At 37.8% G+C, this 19,182-nt stretch overlaps 1 protein-coding gene across 1 annotated transcript in view; it reads left to right on the forward strand.

The window, feature by feature from the left end:
* The window catches only part of GABA-B-R2 (gamma-aminobutyric acid type B receptor subunit 2), a 480,524-nt gene that overhangs the window by 181,813 nt on the left and 279,529 nt on the right, over positions 1-19,182 (forward strand). The window contains exon 3 of the mRNA XM_071593934.1: positions 2,899-3,066. Within this exon, the coding sequence (XP_071450035.1) occupies positions 2,899-3,066 (168 nt within the window). The remainder of the gene's footprint in view (positions 1-2,898; positions 3,067-19,182) is intronic.

Here is a 19,182-nt window from a genome sequence, read left to right on the forward strand (position 1 = left end):
CTTGGCGCGTTTTGAAAGTCAAACCCTCCACCATCCAGCCTGCGCTTTGCCAGCACGCTGCGACGCACAGTCACGTCAGGAAAAAATTGTTTGATACTTTTTATATAAACCCTAAAATGTGATTTTAAAATTTTCAGATATAATTCTGCCCAAAATTTGCGCCAGAGATTTGGTCCCGAATCCACCTAGCTTTCTTTGTTCTTCAAAAAATAGACAATAAGTGATAGCCAATTTTTAGTTCAGTATTATGAGCAATTGGTTTTTAAACCGAGTTTTATTGATTCATTTTGAGCTTGTTGGATACTGTAAAGGTTATTAACTCGTAATCTCATCACTGATTGATGTTTATCTTAGTTTATTGGTGAATATTCTGGCGGGTACAATGCCAATCGAGGAAAATATGAGCGATCAAGCGGTGCTAATTGTTGTTTGCGTGGAAACTGTTCCCCAGGCTTTATGTTTGTTTAGCGGGCTTCTTCCTCCCCCCTTTCTCTTGTGCGAACTTTGCCCGTCCCTCCCTCCCCGTGACTCAGCCCGCATTCACCAGAGCAGGAGCGGTTGGGCGTCTCGGTGCTCACCGTCTGAGTCTGCATGCGAAGAATACAATGAGCCCCTTGTGGAGTTCTCTCGCATTTGCCGACGGCATCGTTCAGGAGCGCCGTTGTTAGGGTAGCGGTGGGAAGAAGAACCTCAGCGATCCTCGTCCACAGACCGTTGAGTCCGCGGGAGAAGGAAGGGGGGGGGAGTGGGGGGGGTCCTAAGGGGGTTTATTGGCCAATCAGGACGCACACAAAAACTCGAGCGATCATCAATGATTTGGTCTCGCTCAATTTAAGTCGTTAAGTGCCGGCCAATTACGAGCACGGGAACTCAACTGGTTAGCCAACCGGAAAAACGAACCATTCGCGGTTAATGTTCCTTTGCTGCCTCCAGCGTGGAGGAATCACACCTTCCTTGTCATTCGCAACAGTTTAGCAGAGTTACTGACTCTTTGAATAAGCGTTATAAAGGTTTAGCTGTTTAGCGCAGTTCTCTTTCCGCTTTACTTCGTTAGTCCAAGCGTTTAATTTTGATCATGCGTGTATTTTTTTACCCTCATTGAAGCGGAGCTGAGCGAGGCGACCAAGTGTACCTCATAGTGAAACTTAGCAAAATCGGTGTCTTTTTGCAGAGGATATCTAACCATCGGATGAATAAGTTCATCGCAACCTTATTGTGCGCAAGAAATACAAAGCGATTGTTTCAATATAAAATTATACGACGCTCATAACAGGAGATATACGTCCGCCTTACACCCCGAAATCATTCGTTAAAATTACATTGCTATCGTTCTGTGATTTGTGCCTACTTTGATTTGTGCTCTGCTCTGTAATATAGTAGTATCATATGCTGTTGCTTGTATAACTCTTATCTTTATCATGTAACGTATTTTTTAGTGTATTGTTCATAATAATTGTGTATTGATTTTCCAAAACTACTTGGGTACAAATAGATGCAAATGAATAATTTACAATTATTTGCTATTTAAAGAAACATTAATGCACACATGATTTATTTGATTAAAAGGTTAAAGTAGGTGTTACAGAAATGTCATTGTCTTGTTTTCAGAGTCATAGTGTCAGTGCTAATGTAATTTAATGACTGTGGTGTATAAAAATATAAATGTTTACACACAGTATGAATGAAGTAATTTAACGCTAAGGAAATGAAAATACTTAGTAAGAAGTCCAAGGAGAATAATAATATCAATTAATTTATTAATATTACTGCGTTATCCGTAAAGTGAGATTAATTTAAAAATTCTTAAAAGTTAATGTTAGTATTCCTTCTAGACGAAAAGACCAAATCCACCTGTAGCATTTGAATCGTACTCCTTGGCGGAGTCACTTCACGTTTGTTCACATTTATGAAAACTTAACTCTTACCTGATGATCGCAAATTGATTATAACCTACCCATTTAGTTTTACATTAGATTATGGCAATATCTATGCTCAGTTGTAATTTATCAGCACTGCAACAGACACCTTTGTAAATTTATTACAAATTTACATAGAGTAGAGACTGAATATTTGGCTGATTACTTCCTAAAATATTGGTTAATATTTTAAATGAATTGGTAAAATTCGTTTTTGCAATTTTGCTTCGGTAAAATAAGATTTAGATCAACTGTTTTTCTCGATTATCATAGGAGGTCATATATTAAGATGCTGCTATTTATCAGTTCGAACTACATCGTAAACCGAATTATGATAAATGTTTATCGCGATCCATTGTCAAAACTATATTCTAGCTACTATAACTTAACAAATAATATTAAATATATGTTTAAAACCAGAATGACTGTTAATCCTAGTCAGGTAGTTTTGGATATAAATTTTTTTTCCAAGAAAGGCATCTTTTTAAAAAAAATACTTGATAAAATTCATGTTCAGGAATTTTCTCATCCACAGTTTCTCTACGCAACTTTGTATCACTTATCTAACCGTTAAAATATGATTTGCCGTTATTTTACCCTGCTATCTACCGATTAGTTTTCCTGATTATTTGCCGTGATGAAATAATAATCTTATACTGTAAATTTAACATTTATGCTGTTTTATCCATCCATGAATCATTCACGCACTTTCCTATATTGATTTTGAAAAGATATTATACTTCGTAATTTTAAACTAATTAATAGTACTTCTTCGCGAAGATGAGTAACATGCTAACTTATCAACAAGTGATAATGGGAAAATAGCATCAAGGTTAAAATAGTTTTCACTGCTTCCATCATTTAAATTGTACATCTTTTCGTAATATGATTTAATGGGTCATTAATCATGGTCCCAGCAATCGATGTCGACACTCATCTAACGCATTATTTCTCCTTTCTCTTCCATCCAATCACGTCGCAGCTGTCGTACGCGGATACGCACCCCATGTTCACCAACAAGTCCTACCCGAATTTTTTCCGAGTGGTGCCGTCGGAGACCGCTTTCAACGCCCCCCGGCTGGCGCTCCTGAGAGCCTTCAACTGGACCAGAGTGGGCACGCTGTACCAGAACGAACCGCGGTTTTCACTGGTAAGTTACGCTCCTGGATAAAGCCAAAGATCACGGCAGCGAGCCACGTAAACAGTATCCCTGGTGGATTTGTGTGCACCGTTTTTTTTGTTGGATGACAAACACCAGCACCAATTCATAAGTAGAAATGTGTTCACTGTGAAAGAATGTCAGAAAGACCATTTATTACAGGAGTAAAAATAAGAAATAATTACAGGCATCTTGTCGCCATTCAATGTCAGTGTAAAGTGCTTCTTTGAGGTTGGTCAAATAAGAGCTTCGATGCTAGTCTTTTCTGCCTGAGGCTACGCTTAATTTCCGGAACTAAGAGAGAATCAAAACGGGGTTCTTGAATTGATTCAATGCTTTGTCCTGGGGGATCCTGTGTGGTGAACGTTTATTGTACAATACTTGTCCTTAGTCCAAGTTAGTGGACTTTGCTTTTACTAATAGTACTTATACGTACTCTCTATATATATATATATATATATATATATATATATATATATATATATATATATATATATGTGTGTGTACTTAAACACATATGTATGCACATATATAATTATTTATTTATATATATGGTGCCAGCACTTCCGGGAAAAACACAGAAATACACAAAAAAGAAAAGAGACTCACACATTTTGAACTTTCGGTGGTCAAGCCACCTTTCTAAAGATGGCTTGAATTCGAAAATGTGGGAGTTTCTTTAATTGTTTTGTGTGTTCTGTGTTCTTATATATATATATATATATATATATATATATATATATATATATATATATATATACACACATATATATATATATATATATATATATATATATATATATATATATATATATATATATATATATATATGCTTTCGTAGACGTAACACGGAAGTGCCGAATAGTACAATACACAGTAACACACAATATAGAAACACAAAAAAAAGAACACTCACACGTATTTTCTTGATATTTCGACGGAAACAATCCGTCTTCCTCTGAAGATATAGAAGTAATGACGGATTAATGGATTACTTCTATATCTTCAGAGGAAGACGGATTGTTTCCGTCGAAATATCAAGAAAATACGTGTGAGTGTTCTTTTTTTTGTGTTTCTATATTGTGTGTTACTGTGTATTGTACTATATATAAATATATATATATATATATATATATATATATATATATATATATATATATATATAAGAAACATTATTTAACCCTTGGAATTCCCTATTTTTTGAGCCACCATTCTGATTTAAGCCAGGCATCGTTAGGAGAACATCCCATAACAATTTAATTCAATATAATGCTGTTTTAAGCTCCAATATCGATGTTAAAACCCGAAGCTAAGTTTTCTTTGCCCTTCAGTGGTTGTCCACCCATTGGCCGACAACTATTACCTCATGTATGTAGCAAGCATTCCTCTTGAATTCGCTCACGCATTTTTCGATTGTTCTCTCTTGGCGTTGCTATTTTGATGCTAACATTTTTTTTCACTCGCTGTACCCAATCAATACATATGGTCCTCTTTTACACACCATGTTCCGCATTGTTTTTCTTCTTTTATGACATTTTTGTTTACTGCCTCCTATCTTTCGATTTGATTTTTCCAATGAATTCCGTTTCATACACAGAGATTTAATCATTCGATTCCAGCATCAGCTTTCGAAGTCGGCTTTAATTCCCTCATCTGTTTTTCAATTATAAAAGTTTCTGATCGATAAAGGACTACATTCCACATGAGCGTTTTCACATCTAGTTTCCTTTATTTAAGTTTTATCTTCTTTGGGATTAGTGTTGGCAAAATGACCGGAATACTTAACATTGTAGAGCTATGTTCGTTATTAAATCTATTAAAAAAATGAAATTGTCGACCGATTAGAGATTTTCATTTCTTCTGCTCACAATTAATATATTCTTCCGATAAATTTTAATATACTTTGGTTTTACATTATTTTAAAATGCAATGTTGATCACTGTTTATAAATTTTAAATTGCAAACTTGGGCAATGTTTCTTTTTATAAAATACGCTAACTTAAAAAATCAATGGTGTAAAAATGCTTCTTTTCGTTTAAAAGTTTATGTAGCGGCGAGCGTGAATTTGTACATTAAAGAGCAGAATTATGTTCTCGAAAGAATCGTTAATAATATTCATGACGTACCGATAAATCACTAAAGTTTTAATGCCCAATTTATGCCAAGGAAAGACGTGAACTGACAGTTATCCTTGGATAATTGCATAACGTCCAACAAATTGGGAAATATCTAAACGAGGAACCGATTGGGAAAATATTGGTAAGATTTATCAATTAAAGATAGAGTATGGACGGGGAGAGCGACAAAAAGGAATTTCATGTAACTCATATTTTGTATTTTGTAATAATTAACGAAATTGCATTGGGGGTTTAAAAATAACACCCCAAAAAACTGAAATTGAAACAATAAATTGCCCGATTATAATTGAACGGGCCAAATTGATTAATTATTATTAATTATAATTACTAATTGTAATGCAAGCATTGATTACAAAGGTTGACACCAACAATTGTTTCTGAGGAAAGTGGTGTGGTGAAGATTGGCATCTTCTTGGGTGTCGATTTTGCGCATTAATGAGCTAATTAATTGGAAGAAAAGGAAGACAACGGAGGAAGTTCTCCAAGTTTGTTAAGTGAAGTGAAGAAATTGTTAGGGATATTCGAAGAGACCGAAAAACGGGATGTAGGATATGCGGAGCGCCAATGACATTTCAGAGGCCTGATGTGAAGGAGATGGATCTGTGGGCGTGAAAAATAGCCAAGTACACGGCGGGAAGGGAGAGGGTGACTGAATGAAATACTAAAGAAAGAAATGAACGTCAAAAGAAGATTAGGTTATAAGGAATTGCTTCTGAATTCCGGCACTACGTTTAAGGGAATTCAAAGTCTGTCAAAACCTAATTCCAATCTTTATCAATGATGGAATATCAAATGGATGGAATGATGCAGCCACATCTCGTATTTACACTTCACTAAAATACTCACTATTCAGAAAATGGAGAGCTAAAAAAGTCGTTTCCATTTTAGCCATAAAATGTAGAAGAATTTCCGATTTGGGGGGAAGTGGAGGGTGGTGGGGAGGGGAAACAATCATTTCCATCTCGGCAAAATTCCTGCCTCCGCTTGGGATTGCAATGCCACCACTCATCCCCAGTCTTACTTGCGCCACTTAGTTTTAAACGTCGCCAACCAATCCATCGCTCTCGTGAAAATCGATTCTCCTTTCCGTAATCCTCCAGGAAGGAGATTCCCTCCTCGCGCTCTTATCCATCTCTCTTCAAGCCGATATTCTTATGTTCGTATGAAGCTGTTCCACCCCGTGTCCCCTCCTCTGCAGTAAACCACCCCATCCAACCCCCAACCTCTCCGCTACATCCCTCCCTTCCCTAGAATTCCTCAGAGAGAAACGGGGAGAGGCCCTACCGAATTGCTCCCTACCTCCAAGGTACTCTCCTCCCCTCGCTCATGTGCGCAAGCGCCACAGCCTCCTCATACCTCTCACTTTTATGGGAAGTTATCTCTACAGTCTTATGACGTTTATGTAAGCAATTTTAAAAATTTAATTAATTTTAGCGCATTAAACTTGTTTTCCTACATCAGCCTGCATTCTTCTTCCAATGAATTTCTTTCGCGTATTCTGGCTAGAATGTTGAAGGTAAAGTTCAATTTTGCTTGAGAGACTTTTGGTTGGATAATTTTTTGCAGCCCCTTGGTTTGGTTTATTTATGCACTGCATAATTTTATTAGTATACTTTTACTCATTGCATAAGTCACGTGGGAGTGTAGCAGAGGGCTTTCTGTTAGGACAGTTTTCGATTCATGTTTACACAATAGGTGAAAAGGTTTTCATTGTTTTAAAAATTTATGATATTTACCTACTTTATATATACCAATATCCACCTTCGGTGGAGGTCAAGGGGTCTTGAAAAGTAACACCTTTTTCACATTTGAACATATATTTTTTTAGGATATACTCTAAATATATTGGTGTAATTAATTTTCATTGCTTTAAAATATATTTTACTTCGTCAACGGAGATTCCTTTGATTAAAATTACACATAAATCTGAAAAGCTATCACGATTAAAATTTTAGAAGGTTGGAGGAGAGTTAACGCTTTAAACGCTTCAATCATTACCGACTCTTGTAAACCGTTCTTAAACTATCTGACTGTATGGGACTTCGACGGGCTTTATGAAAGAAAGATTAGAAATGGGATGAATATTTTAGAATTTTAAGCAGAGAAACCTTAAATGACTCTCTTGTGGCTGCTTGAGTTCTGAATATTTCCGATCACAATTGATCAAATTGTGAATGAAACGTACCTTTGAAATCCATTTCTCGCAAATACGCTTTAATAATTCCCCCATAATTTTATATACAATTAAGAACAAATATATGACAAGGATTATGGGAGAAATTATTAGAACGAAGATTGCATTCACGACTTAAATTATTAAATACAAGAAATCCAATAATTGAATGCGGACATAGAGGGGATAATTTGATTCCCACATTACAATGACATGAGAGACTACATCACTAATTGGGAAATTGAATATCGATCGGAGCGATACTCGGACCACTATTTCCGAACAATTCGTGACAACAATGGCGGGAAACATCAAGATCGGTAAATGAAATTACCCGAGAAATAAAATAATTCCTAATAAACTGCTTATATTTACAATGAATGGTGACCTAACGCAAACTGCTATAGGCCATAAAATATTTTTCAGAATATACAAGCATTTATGAAAGCTTATAAAGAAAGAATAGTTGGATTAGTTCTTCTTCATCGAGGATAACTCCGGATGTGGCCAAAAGTACGCGCGGAAAGGGCGCCTCCACGTCCGTGAATGCCCTCGCATTTCACGTACCTCACACCCACACCTGTTGAGGAAGTGTAGGGGGGGGGGGGAGGGCGGTCCACTCAAAGTTTAATGCACCTCGTTATCTCATGTTTTTCACATGATTTCGAGAATTTGTGGGCTTATGCGTCGAATACATTATCATTTCTTTCGCTTTTCAACCATGAATCACGATTTAAATGTGATAATAAATATTCTTACGAATTTAGTTTGTTTTATTCCCCTAATCGAGTACGTTATGCAACGCATATTTGAAAATTAAGAACTGTATGGTCAAAATAAAAATATTCTGATAAAAAGTTTAATTTAAAGTTTTAGTTTCCTACTCCCTTCTAAATAAACTTTTCCTTATATATTCGAAATACTTATAATTTCCGTCAACCTCTCAGTACTATTTATATCACCTCATCAGCTCCTTTAATCCCTCAGCATAGACGGTCTTCACCTGGGAATTGAACCAGTTAAGAAAAGCTTTTTGAGTTCCTCGTCGTCTTCCAACCAACTCATTTTCTCAAGTTTAAGACGAGGAAATAGTTTCAAGTTGCAATCAATTTCTGTTATGTCGATAGAGTTACAAAAACGCTCGTCAACTCAACATTCTCTGCTCTTTTTGCTGGTCGGTAAGCATTTTCGATAACCACCGTGCAATAATGCGATATCCGATCTTACCCGTAGCAATCGCATGTCGTCCAACAAAATGAAATATATTAGTCAAGGCACCAATAGTCATGTCGTTGATCAGAATGCAGTTCTTGTTGAATGACTTCATCGGTCTTGATACTGAGGCTGCCACACCTCTCCTGCACATTTGTGCGACCATTTTTGAACTGGCGGAAGCAACCATTTTGCAGACATTGCTATCTGATTTCACCGACACGCAAATGACTACTGAATCAAAAAAATATTTTCAGTAGATTTAAAAATAATCGATAGATGATGCTGCGTGCGTACAAATTTGACCTGGTCCACAAATATTATTTAGGTTTACAAAAACGGTCCTTACTTTTTGAATGTGTCTCGTATTTATTTCAAATACCCCCGTCTAAAATGACCGCATTGACCGACAAATATTCCGCACCAAGTGGCATTGGTGGGGAAGTCCCTGGATAGCATTCGAAGAATGTGAAAATATTTGATACGAGGATGTTGAGAGGCAATGGAATATGAAAAAATACTGCGATGAAGGGGTGAATGTTTGGTTTAGCTAGAAAGAGGGAGTGTGAGAATAGACGATTTCAATAGCATGAGAGCGCGGTAGGAAGTGTGAATAAGTATAGGACGAATTAAAGTACAAGTGTGGAGGACGTTCTATAGAGACAACAGGATGAAATGGGCATTTTTATAATTAGTAAACTACTCGAGTCAATACCAAAATGATGGCACGATGAATTTAACTCATTTGTATAAAGCTATAGTATTTAAATTACAAGTGCCAAATTTTCTTTGAGTCACGACCCAATTATATGAAAGATACGTAACAGGTAATTTGCCCACGGTCGTCTAATTATCATTTACATTTAATCATATTCATATTTAGGAAAACCTTTTGAATGAGACAAGTTAAAACAAATAAAACTATTATTTTTTTATTATTCAATTTCAATGCTTAAAAATCAAGATATTCAATTTTAAAGACTAAAAAATTGAATATTAGTTTTAAGTCCATGTTTTTGATTTTCTGTTTCAAATAATGACCCTCTAAAAAATCCTTTACGGCCCCAGATTAAATTCGCGATACAGTGGTCTGAAATTATATAAAAACACGTGCTCTGTACCAACTTACATCTATTGAAAACGTCTTGGGTATGTTTGCTCGTAGGTAGAGACATATCCGGAGCCAAATGGTATTTTTAATATCCAAGTGAAATACCAGAATTCCATGCGAGCATCGGGATCCTTCCAGGTTCCGTCCCAGCCATCCCTCTCGCTTCTCCGGCGCCCACCTCCCTCCCCGCCCTCCCCCTATCCAAGCATCCGTCGCCATCCTTCACCCCCGTGTCGCCTTTCTTCGCCGGGAAGACACGCTTCGCTCTCGGAAATGGGAGAGAGGGAGTCTCCGTTGTTATTTATGGCAGCCGCCACACCGTGATAGACACACAAAAGGCTTTCGTGTTTCCTCCTTCCTCGGTGCACGGGCCGCTCGACTTTAGAGTGCGCCCCGCGAATATATGATTAGGGAGGGAAGAGGATGTGCCTTCCTCATTCCAGCGGCGCTCACGGGCGATGGTTTGATGCGCGCTGGCGACGCGGGCAGCCCCGGGCCACGCGCCACTTCTTTCACGGAGAAAGCCCCACTTTGACACTTTATGGCGCACCGACAATGCCTGGTGCACAATCGCTGTTGCGTGCCATGATGGGGGCAGCCACGGGTCTCGAATATAGCGAGGCGCGGCACGGGAAAATGTATTTTTTTTGCTTTTACGTTGCCTCATACATGTGGCTGCGATTCATGACGGGAATTCGACCCATATAAGGCTAAGAAACCGACTCCTGCCTTGTGGGTGCCGCGCAGGGACCAAAAAGCAGTCTAATACTCGATAAGTTGGCTTTGAAAATCATAACGTAAACAACGAAGTTTTCTTCAATTCGTATTCTGAAGTCTTAATAATGCACGTCAAAATATATTCGGATGAAGTTAAACTACGTAAAATCTCTACTTGCACGTATGTACTCCTGTATTTCAGTATTTATTGCACCATGCTGCGTGTAACATTTTTGCTTAAGCAGTGGTGAATTTATGTATTTTACATGCTAAAATTTCGCTGGTTTGAAGCAGTTTTGCACGAAGGAAAATAACAAAAAAACAGTTTGTACAAAACTCATAAATATATCCATTCTTCGTATTTGAAGTCTATGTTACAAGCTGACAATACGGTTATCACGGAAGGCAAATATCTATTTCAACTTACTCGAAGTTATCCTATTTCTTAATCTACGCCATACCCTTGGAGCCGCCATGTTGGGGGTGTTGCTGGTAATGTTAGGGCACTACCTTCAAATGTGTATTCTGGTGAGTATGACTTCCACAATAAGGCTTTCAGCTTACACTTAGGTTTTTGAGGATTGTTGGTGGGTCCATAACGTTGTTTCTATTGCCAGCACAAACTAATCTATGGAGAAGAAAGAGTACTCATTTATTAGTACCTAAGAGTACCATTTTTTGTTCTATCATCATGGTCATCAGATCTTCCGGAATTATGATGTGAAGCCTTTGTGATTTCCTCTTTTGGGAAAAAATTAACTTAAGTTTCCTATTCCTTTCTTCAACTCTTAGTTTCATTTGCTCCTTTCTCGTTTTGGAGTCACTCCCATCCTTCTAGTGGTCATATTTTTTTTGTTAGAATTATTTATGTAGTAAATATTCCATTTTTTTAGATATTAAATTATTAACTCAATGTGTACGTGGTACAAATTTTATTTCTTTGACCCAAGTATGCGACAGCCGTTACAAGTTTAAACATGTTAAGTCTACCAACACTTGCTTCTGATGCTGGAAATCGCTTTCCTCTAAGGGTTTATTCATTGTAGCGAGCAGGAAAATCTCATGGGTGTCTGAACTGTAGGAAAAACTCTCCATATTGGTTTTTCAGTAACATCGGCATTCGCAATGTGTAGCCGTGTATAAGCGTGGTGGTGTTGCTTTGAAATTTGGTCTTTTGAGATAGGAATGGCTTTGGAGATTTCCTCGCAAACCACTGTAATATGTTTATTAACAGTTTTACGTTCCGATTCGATATAGCGATGCATCACTCCGTGAATATCGAATAATGATGAGACCATGATCACTTTTTCAGAAGATATTTGTTTTTTTTTACCCTGGCGCCACCAGAAATTGACAAATATAGATTTCTTGTTTGCTCCCAGTAACAAAATTATGTAGCCAACTTTCACCCACAGTAATAACCTTGGAGGAAAACTCCTCATTTTTCTATGACATCAACTTAAACTATGAACATACCAGCAATCGAACGTCCTGTTGTTTGGGTAGGCGCAATCTCGGAACCCACCGCGCACAAAACGTCTCACGTGCAAATTTTCGGTTACCAGCGTGTGGGTGTCGCTCTATGAAATTTCCAATATTTATGAGAGATCTGAACGTTTTTCGATTATCCTCTCTTATAATGCTGCGTAGCAGTCGGTAGCAGCTGTGTTATTGTTTATTTCCGTAAGAGCAGTGACTGGAGGTTCGGGTACACCGTCCTTTGGAATTGATTTCCCCTCCCATCCTTGAACATTTTACGCCATCTTATTGCACCGTTATAGGGAAGAACGAACGGTGTCTTTACTTTGCTTTGGGTTTGAATGGCAAATTCTTCAGATGAATGCAATGTTTCAGTGCAGCCTATTGCTCGTCGAGTATTGATTCCATCCTTTGCGAAGGTCAAATGAACATGTTTCAAATTGCAATGGCGGCTTCTGATGCAACACCCAAATGAAAACCATTAAACTAGTACCGCGTATGAATTACAAATTAACCTAACAACTTGCGTGTAAAATAAAGCTAAATATTGTACTTAAAATTATGTGAATCAAAAATTATTACCCCTCCTCGCATAGCAGGAAACATATTTAAGTATTTACTTCTTTAAGGTAACAATTTTTGACAAATATAGGTTAATTTCTTTGGATTTAAAGATGCTAATTCGGATACTTATAATTTCTAATAGGGTCTCAAAATACTTGTCTAATATTCTGAGGGTGGAATTTCCATTAAATTGTGTTACCTTTGATTGACATTCTCATTACATTTTCCCTCTAGCCGTTAAATGAAACCAAGTTTCTTTAAGGTCGATTCAAAAATGTGTATCAGTCGTACGTACCGCCAGTTATAAAAGGTAGGAAAGGGAGAGAGAAATCCGGGAGCATAACTTTTTCCTTTTCGAAATTGGTCTGGCCCCCTCAATAAACTGGTTTGTGCTGCCTAAACCAATGTTAAACAGGTTACATAAAACATAATGTCTTGAATGTATGGTTTCTTTCCACAGATTCTTGCATTGAAACAACAATTCTATTAAGTTCCGACTCCGACCATTAATTCTAATGATAACTAGTCATTTCCTCGGTAATACTGGCATCTATCTTCAATGTTTACTTCATGTTCAAATTCAAAGGTTAGTATTTTAATTTAATCAAGTTAAGATGTTACACGATATTAAGTAGCCATATTGGACAAAATGGAGGAATTTATGTTGGTATAGTCTGAAAATAAAATGTGCATAAAATAAAACTACGTTTAGCTAGCGGACAGCATTGATTAATATTGTTTCGATGCATATCAAAAATGTGCACTACTTGTTACACATAGCAACTGACATTTAAATTGATCATTCAATTTGAACAGCCTTAGAGATGACCCAAATATTTATGATTGTTTAGTTTTTAAAAGTATATCATTGTCCATTTGTGAAATTTAATGATTGCTAGCATGAACAATTTTAATTACTGAAATAGATACAATTTCCAACATTTTAGTGTTATGTGAAAGACTGGCAAAGTCAAAAACTTTCATGAATAAGAAAGAAACTTTTATTTCCCAACAACGTGAAACAAAAATACTAGCAAGGACAAAAATGGGGTTTTTGAATAGCACAAAGCGAGAGCATCAGGAGTTAAAAAGGAATTGATTACAAGGCTGGAATAAAAACTTGAATAAAAATAATGTAGACTTTGATATGGAGCCTATCATTGTGGTTTCGAGAAATTTGGTTTTTCATAGATAGTAGGTTGAGCGAGAATTGAGGGCTTTCCAGATGAGGTTTATTGTAGGATCGATAAGAAAAAAGGAAGGGTTTAAAATGACAAAGAAAGAGGACATTTGTTGGACTAATTTAAATGCAGCAGGTTAATTGCCTGGAAGAAATGAAAAGAGGTGTAGTGGGGACTTAAATAAGGCTTTGGAAGAAGAGGGAATGAATGATTGGAAAGCGAGGAAAGAGGAAAATAAAGATATTTAATGGAACATGAAGGCATTTGAAACTATATGGAACTTGGAAAGGGCGCTGTGTTATCTCAGAAAAATGTATGTAATGAAAGTTTGAAAGGTGTTGACGTTTATTTTCAATCAATTAGAGATGTGCTCTAGTTTATAGACTGCTTTTTTTGGGGTTGATTCCATGCTCAACGGAGGATAACGCCCCAGAAATTCCTTTACAGCCACGCACTAATTCTCGTCGTACTTCAGCAATATACCTGTAATGGTTAAAGTGTTTGTAAACAAAATAAATGGAGAAGGCTTAATTTAAGTGAAGATATGGTTATTTCCTTGAGTGAATTAGATCTTGAAACCAAGAGTCGGCCAACCCAAAGCGCAGGGACCTCACGATGGCCTTCGGCAGGGGGTGTTAGGTCATCATCCATTAGAGTCATTTTGAGGCGATGGTAATAATTGGCAACCATAAATTTAAAGTTGACGTAATTTTTGTTTTCTTCCGCGTTGTCCTCAAATCTCTTGTAAGAAAGATAATCTAACGTCAATGGTATCAGTTTGTTGGTCTGTCAACTTCTCTTAACTTCTCACCGGAGTCTCTTCTGTATAATTACAATGAGACCATAAAACTATTACCTCTTCGCCAGCGTCAAACTGGTGCATTTGCAAATTCTCTAAATGTTTGAATCTTACTCGCAATCTACTTAACTCATGTGCCCCTGGAACAAACAGTCATTTTCTGTATCCTGTTCAACAACTATCCACCTATCAACAGCTATAGAATTAAATTCTGCGCTGCACTCAATAGGCGTGACAAAGATAGCTCGAATCTGGTACTGCTGGGGACTGAAAGCTCAAATTATGAACTCTGTCTGGTAACTGGAATAATTTTCAAATAAACTTTGCATTATTTTATAGAAAGTGCCTCTGGTTAAGGAGGCCTGGGAGCGTGGCAAATAATCTTCTTCATATTTCGATCGCATTTAAGTATAGACATAGCAGTTCAAAGACAATGAGGAGTATGGTAGGAGTATGATAGTACAATATTCACTTTGCAAAAGCATCCTGGACTTTGAGCAAAGGTACTTTCCCGAGACTGTTGCGAAGCGTGACTAAAATACGTATACTCAAAATCACCACTGAGAGACAAAGGCAGCCAGTATGAGCTTCAAGTGCCAACCCGGGCGATCAGCTGGTGTAGACTATCGCATTAATTAATGAAACGCTTGTACGTGGTCTCCCCTTAACATTGTGATCGTTAAGCGTGCAATGCCTCTCGCTTGGTTTTTGCCCCAAGGGTTATCGTCACCGGGAGACAAGTAAATATCATTTTAGTGTACATACCTCCAGGTAAACCGAGACCGGTATGTATAGAAGTTGTGCTAAGCGTTAACAAAACATTAGTGAAACGTGAGCCTGCATCAAGAATGATTTACTGTGGACTTGGAGACATCTACATTGCAACGGCATCAAATATTAGTAATTTGAAATGTTCAAATGCTTTGACTTAAAGTTTCTGGTAGCGATTTTACGTTTTTCAATCAAATAAGAACTACTCTTGCATCTTGCATCAATTGCTCTAGCATCTTAACAATCGCGGTATCTTTGCATGATACTTTTCTAAACTACTAAACTGCTGATTATATACTACATAGCCTTTGTTAATTTCAAATGTTAGTTTTGACTAACGTTAAGTACAGGGGTATCAAAAATTAAACCGTATAGACCGACTGAAATAGAGATCACTCCAATAATACTTACTGATACCAATTTGGTTATACAACGATAAAACCCAATAAATTGGGGTCACTGGCTAGAATGTAGTTTATCACTGCTTCATATTTCTGGCTGTTATATTTATTCGTGGGGTTGTAAGCTTTTTCATGCTGTTATCGAAATTTATTTGAAGGACAATGAACAGAGGAGAGCAGTTGTGGCGAAGCTTTGAGCTTGTTCATTATTTGGAAGTGTAGCTCTGATTTATGGAACCGGTTCCGGGGAGCATCTTTTACAAATATCTCTGTTCCGATTTCCTCACCTTCATCAGGGAGCATTGTTTTATCGCCCCCTCCCCCTTCAATCCCTTCTCTCCGCCATTACTTTTCGCTCGCCTCCAAGCGAGCGCCAACCTCCTGCAGACCGAGGAAACTCGACCAATATATCTCGTTGCCAGCCTCCTTCCCATCCATATGGATCCCAGCTCCATTAGTCGCATCCATTTGCGCAATTTATGTTCGATTCGGAAGGTCTATTGCCAAAAGATTCCCTGCAAATAGCGTCTCTCGGCTCCATTTCGACGAAAAAAGATGAGCAGCGCATTCCGTGAGTTTCCTCGCCATCTATTTCGCGACGCGAGAGAGTGGGTGGGGGACAAGGAGAGAGTCGCACTCTATTGCAGAGTTCTCGAGTCGTCGTGGCCTTCTTATTTATCCGCACAAATATAGCCCTATGGCTGACAGGAGTACATATCTGGTACGATATCCTTTATCAAAGCAAGTTGCCTCGAATTTGTCGACTGGCTAACCGAACAGTGTCCCCGTAAAATGCCCTGCGATGCGACGTAAAGGTACTTGGATATTTTTAACATTCGCGTGTATTTTTATAAGCGAGGTAATTTATACTTCAATATTTTTGCAAGCTTTAGTGTCGTAAAAAAACACGTGATAAGAGTTTGGAGGGCATAGTATTCAGGAATCTGGCGTAGTCTGATTTCCAGAAACATTATTGGGACAAAATGGCGTGGAATTGCAATTTATTTTTTCGCAATTTGTAGAATACGTGTGGGATGGGAAGAGATAGTATGATAGTATTGAGATTCTTATTTTCGTCCAGTAATGCTTAATTAGCGTTGAAGAAGGAGGGCATGTATAAGAGATGGTGGTTCAGTTCACGTCTCTTCGCAGTATTTAGTGTGGTGGTGGTCGTGGTTGGATGTCAATTTAATGAAGGGTATTAGGGGAAGCGTTGCGCTGTCAAAACGCACTTGGAGAGAATTTTTGCTGAAACTTTAAAAGCCTGCTAAAGAGTGCATGTGATAAGAGGAAGTCAGTAAGATAAGGAAGAATTTAAATTTAAGGAAAATCTTTTATTTGGCATAGGAGGACGTGCACAGATAAAGAGTGTTAAGAGATTGGTGATAATGAACTGCAGAGGAAGGGAGACAAATGAATACACCTGTTCAATGTTTCAAATGAAGCGATTGAGGCAATGAGGTGTTGGGATGCTGATGTCTTTAATACATTTTAAAAATTTTTGGATAATCAAGGCGCATAAAAAATACGCATATAAAACAAGCATTTGGAGCAAAACATCTCCATGATGATTAAGGGAATTCTGTGGGGCAAAAGCTGAATATGTCGTTAATACTGCGGAAGTCCATCGAATCTTAATAATGTATTTATGAAACATTCAAAGTCTAATTCTAATTATGAAATAACTTAGATGCAATCCAACACATTTTTAGCTTCATTTAATACTTTTTGTCAATATATATAGAAACTATTATTGAACGTAAGACTTTTCCAAGGGAAGTTTGAAGGCCTTATTCACCGAATAGTGTTAACACTTGAATAGTGTTAACGTACCAATCCTAACAAACAATCTGAAGTTTCCCGGCTGAGGTGCAGAGAGTCAAAAATAATAATAATCCTGAAATACAAATATGGAAAGAGCAGCTTGCGTGTTTTTTCTCCTCGGTTCCTGACACTTCCGCAAACGAATCGGGGCCCTTCATTTACGTGAACGATGGTGCAGGGGAACAGCCCATCCCACCAAAGACCCTCTCCATTGGCTAATAATTTCTCCCCTCTCTTAAAGCTTAAAAAAACACAGGAAAGAAAGAACGGGTTTAATTTATTTACAAAAAGGCACTATTCAATTATTTTGTGATAAATGCAGTGTAACCTAAGCAAAAATCTTGTAAAGATGTTTGCCTGGACCAATTGGTTCCCGAACTTGGAATGTTAGTGAAGCAGACTGAAAGCCTTTGAATTATTGCTACAGAAGATTGCGGAGAGTTGAGTTGGTATATTAGTTGATAAGGACGGACATAATACGAAAGGTTGACAAATAACCAACACAATGGGAGAAAGAATGGATGAGTGGAGAGGGAACAAAATATGAATCCTTAGGGAACAAAATAAGCGGGCAAATGTGGATATGAATGTGGAAAGCGTCTGAGGAAGCCGCATATAGTGATGTGACACGTGGCCCATAGATGTGGACGTGGACAGCGAGCTGAAAATAGGAAGCGAAGAAAAAATACAACACCCGCAAATGAATCAACATTTTGACATTTAAGTAAGAAAGTATTCATCTAATCAAGCATGAAATTGACACGTACTACCATCACAAAACGAGACGGTCCAAAACGTCAAAATTGATAGTTTTATCAGTATAGAAAAGTGTCCAACACCCAAGTAGCTACGTCGTGGTTACTTAATGAAAGTCGTCCCTCTGCTTGGGTATCTCTTCCAACGAATTCAATAGTTATTAATTCACTCTTTCTAATGAATTTTACTTTTCCATAAACCTAATTTTACTTTATTTTATCTAGATTTACGCGTTCCTATCGAAAGTGCTTACGAAGCCGAAGTGCGTGGTTAGTTTAAGATCAAAATATATTCGGACATCGCTCTGAATATGGACAGAAGTTAAGACGCTCTTCATTTCATGGACGCAAGCAAGTTACGTTGATCTCTAAAGTTGGTTTAATGAATCTATTCGATTAATAAATCAATACTTTAAAAAAGTCAGAAATTGGTTTCTCTAGTCTCGTGGATAGAGCGTTCGACAACCGAGAGCATGTTCTAATGGTTCTAGCTGCTGACAGGCTTAGTGCTTCAGCATTCAAATAGGTTCTCTAGAAATAATTAAAATTAAGCTTAGCTCATTATTTCCTATGATAATTCTTACGGTATATCCGCTGACAGAAGTGGATGAACGTTAATGCGTTATGAAGTTAATAATCGTTATGCAATCAGTGTGGGCCTTTCCTGAGGGTCGCACGATGGCGAAATATTCATGGGGTTGGCGTGAAACGAAACGCCTATTTATTTATTCATTCGGGGCCTTTTCAGTCCATCACACACCCCTCTACAGTCGGCGGTGGAAAATATATTTGTCCCGCTCAGCATTGATTCCGGGCGATACCCAGCCGATGTGGGGAGAGAAAAAGAGATAAATGCGCTCCTGAATGCGATTCCAGCGTTGGAGCGGAGTTCGTCGTGTTGGCGCAGTTAAGGCGATCAACTGGCTCCCGAATTAAACGACCATCCGACCAACTTGGGTCTCCTTAATCTCTTCCAGTTTTT

This window comes from Hetaerina americana, unplaced genomic scaffold (genome assembly GCF_022747635.1).
Source record: "Hetaerina americana unplaced genomic scaffold, ioHetAmer1.1.p SCAF_6, whole genome shotgun sequence".
Classification (NCBI taxonomy): domain Eukaryota; kingdom Metazoa; phylum Arthropoda; class Insecta; order Odonata; family Calopterygidae; genus Hetaerina; species Hetaerina americana.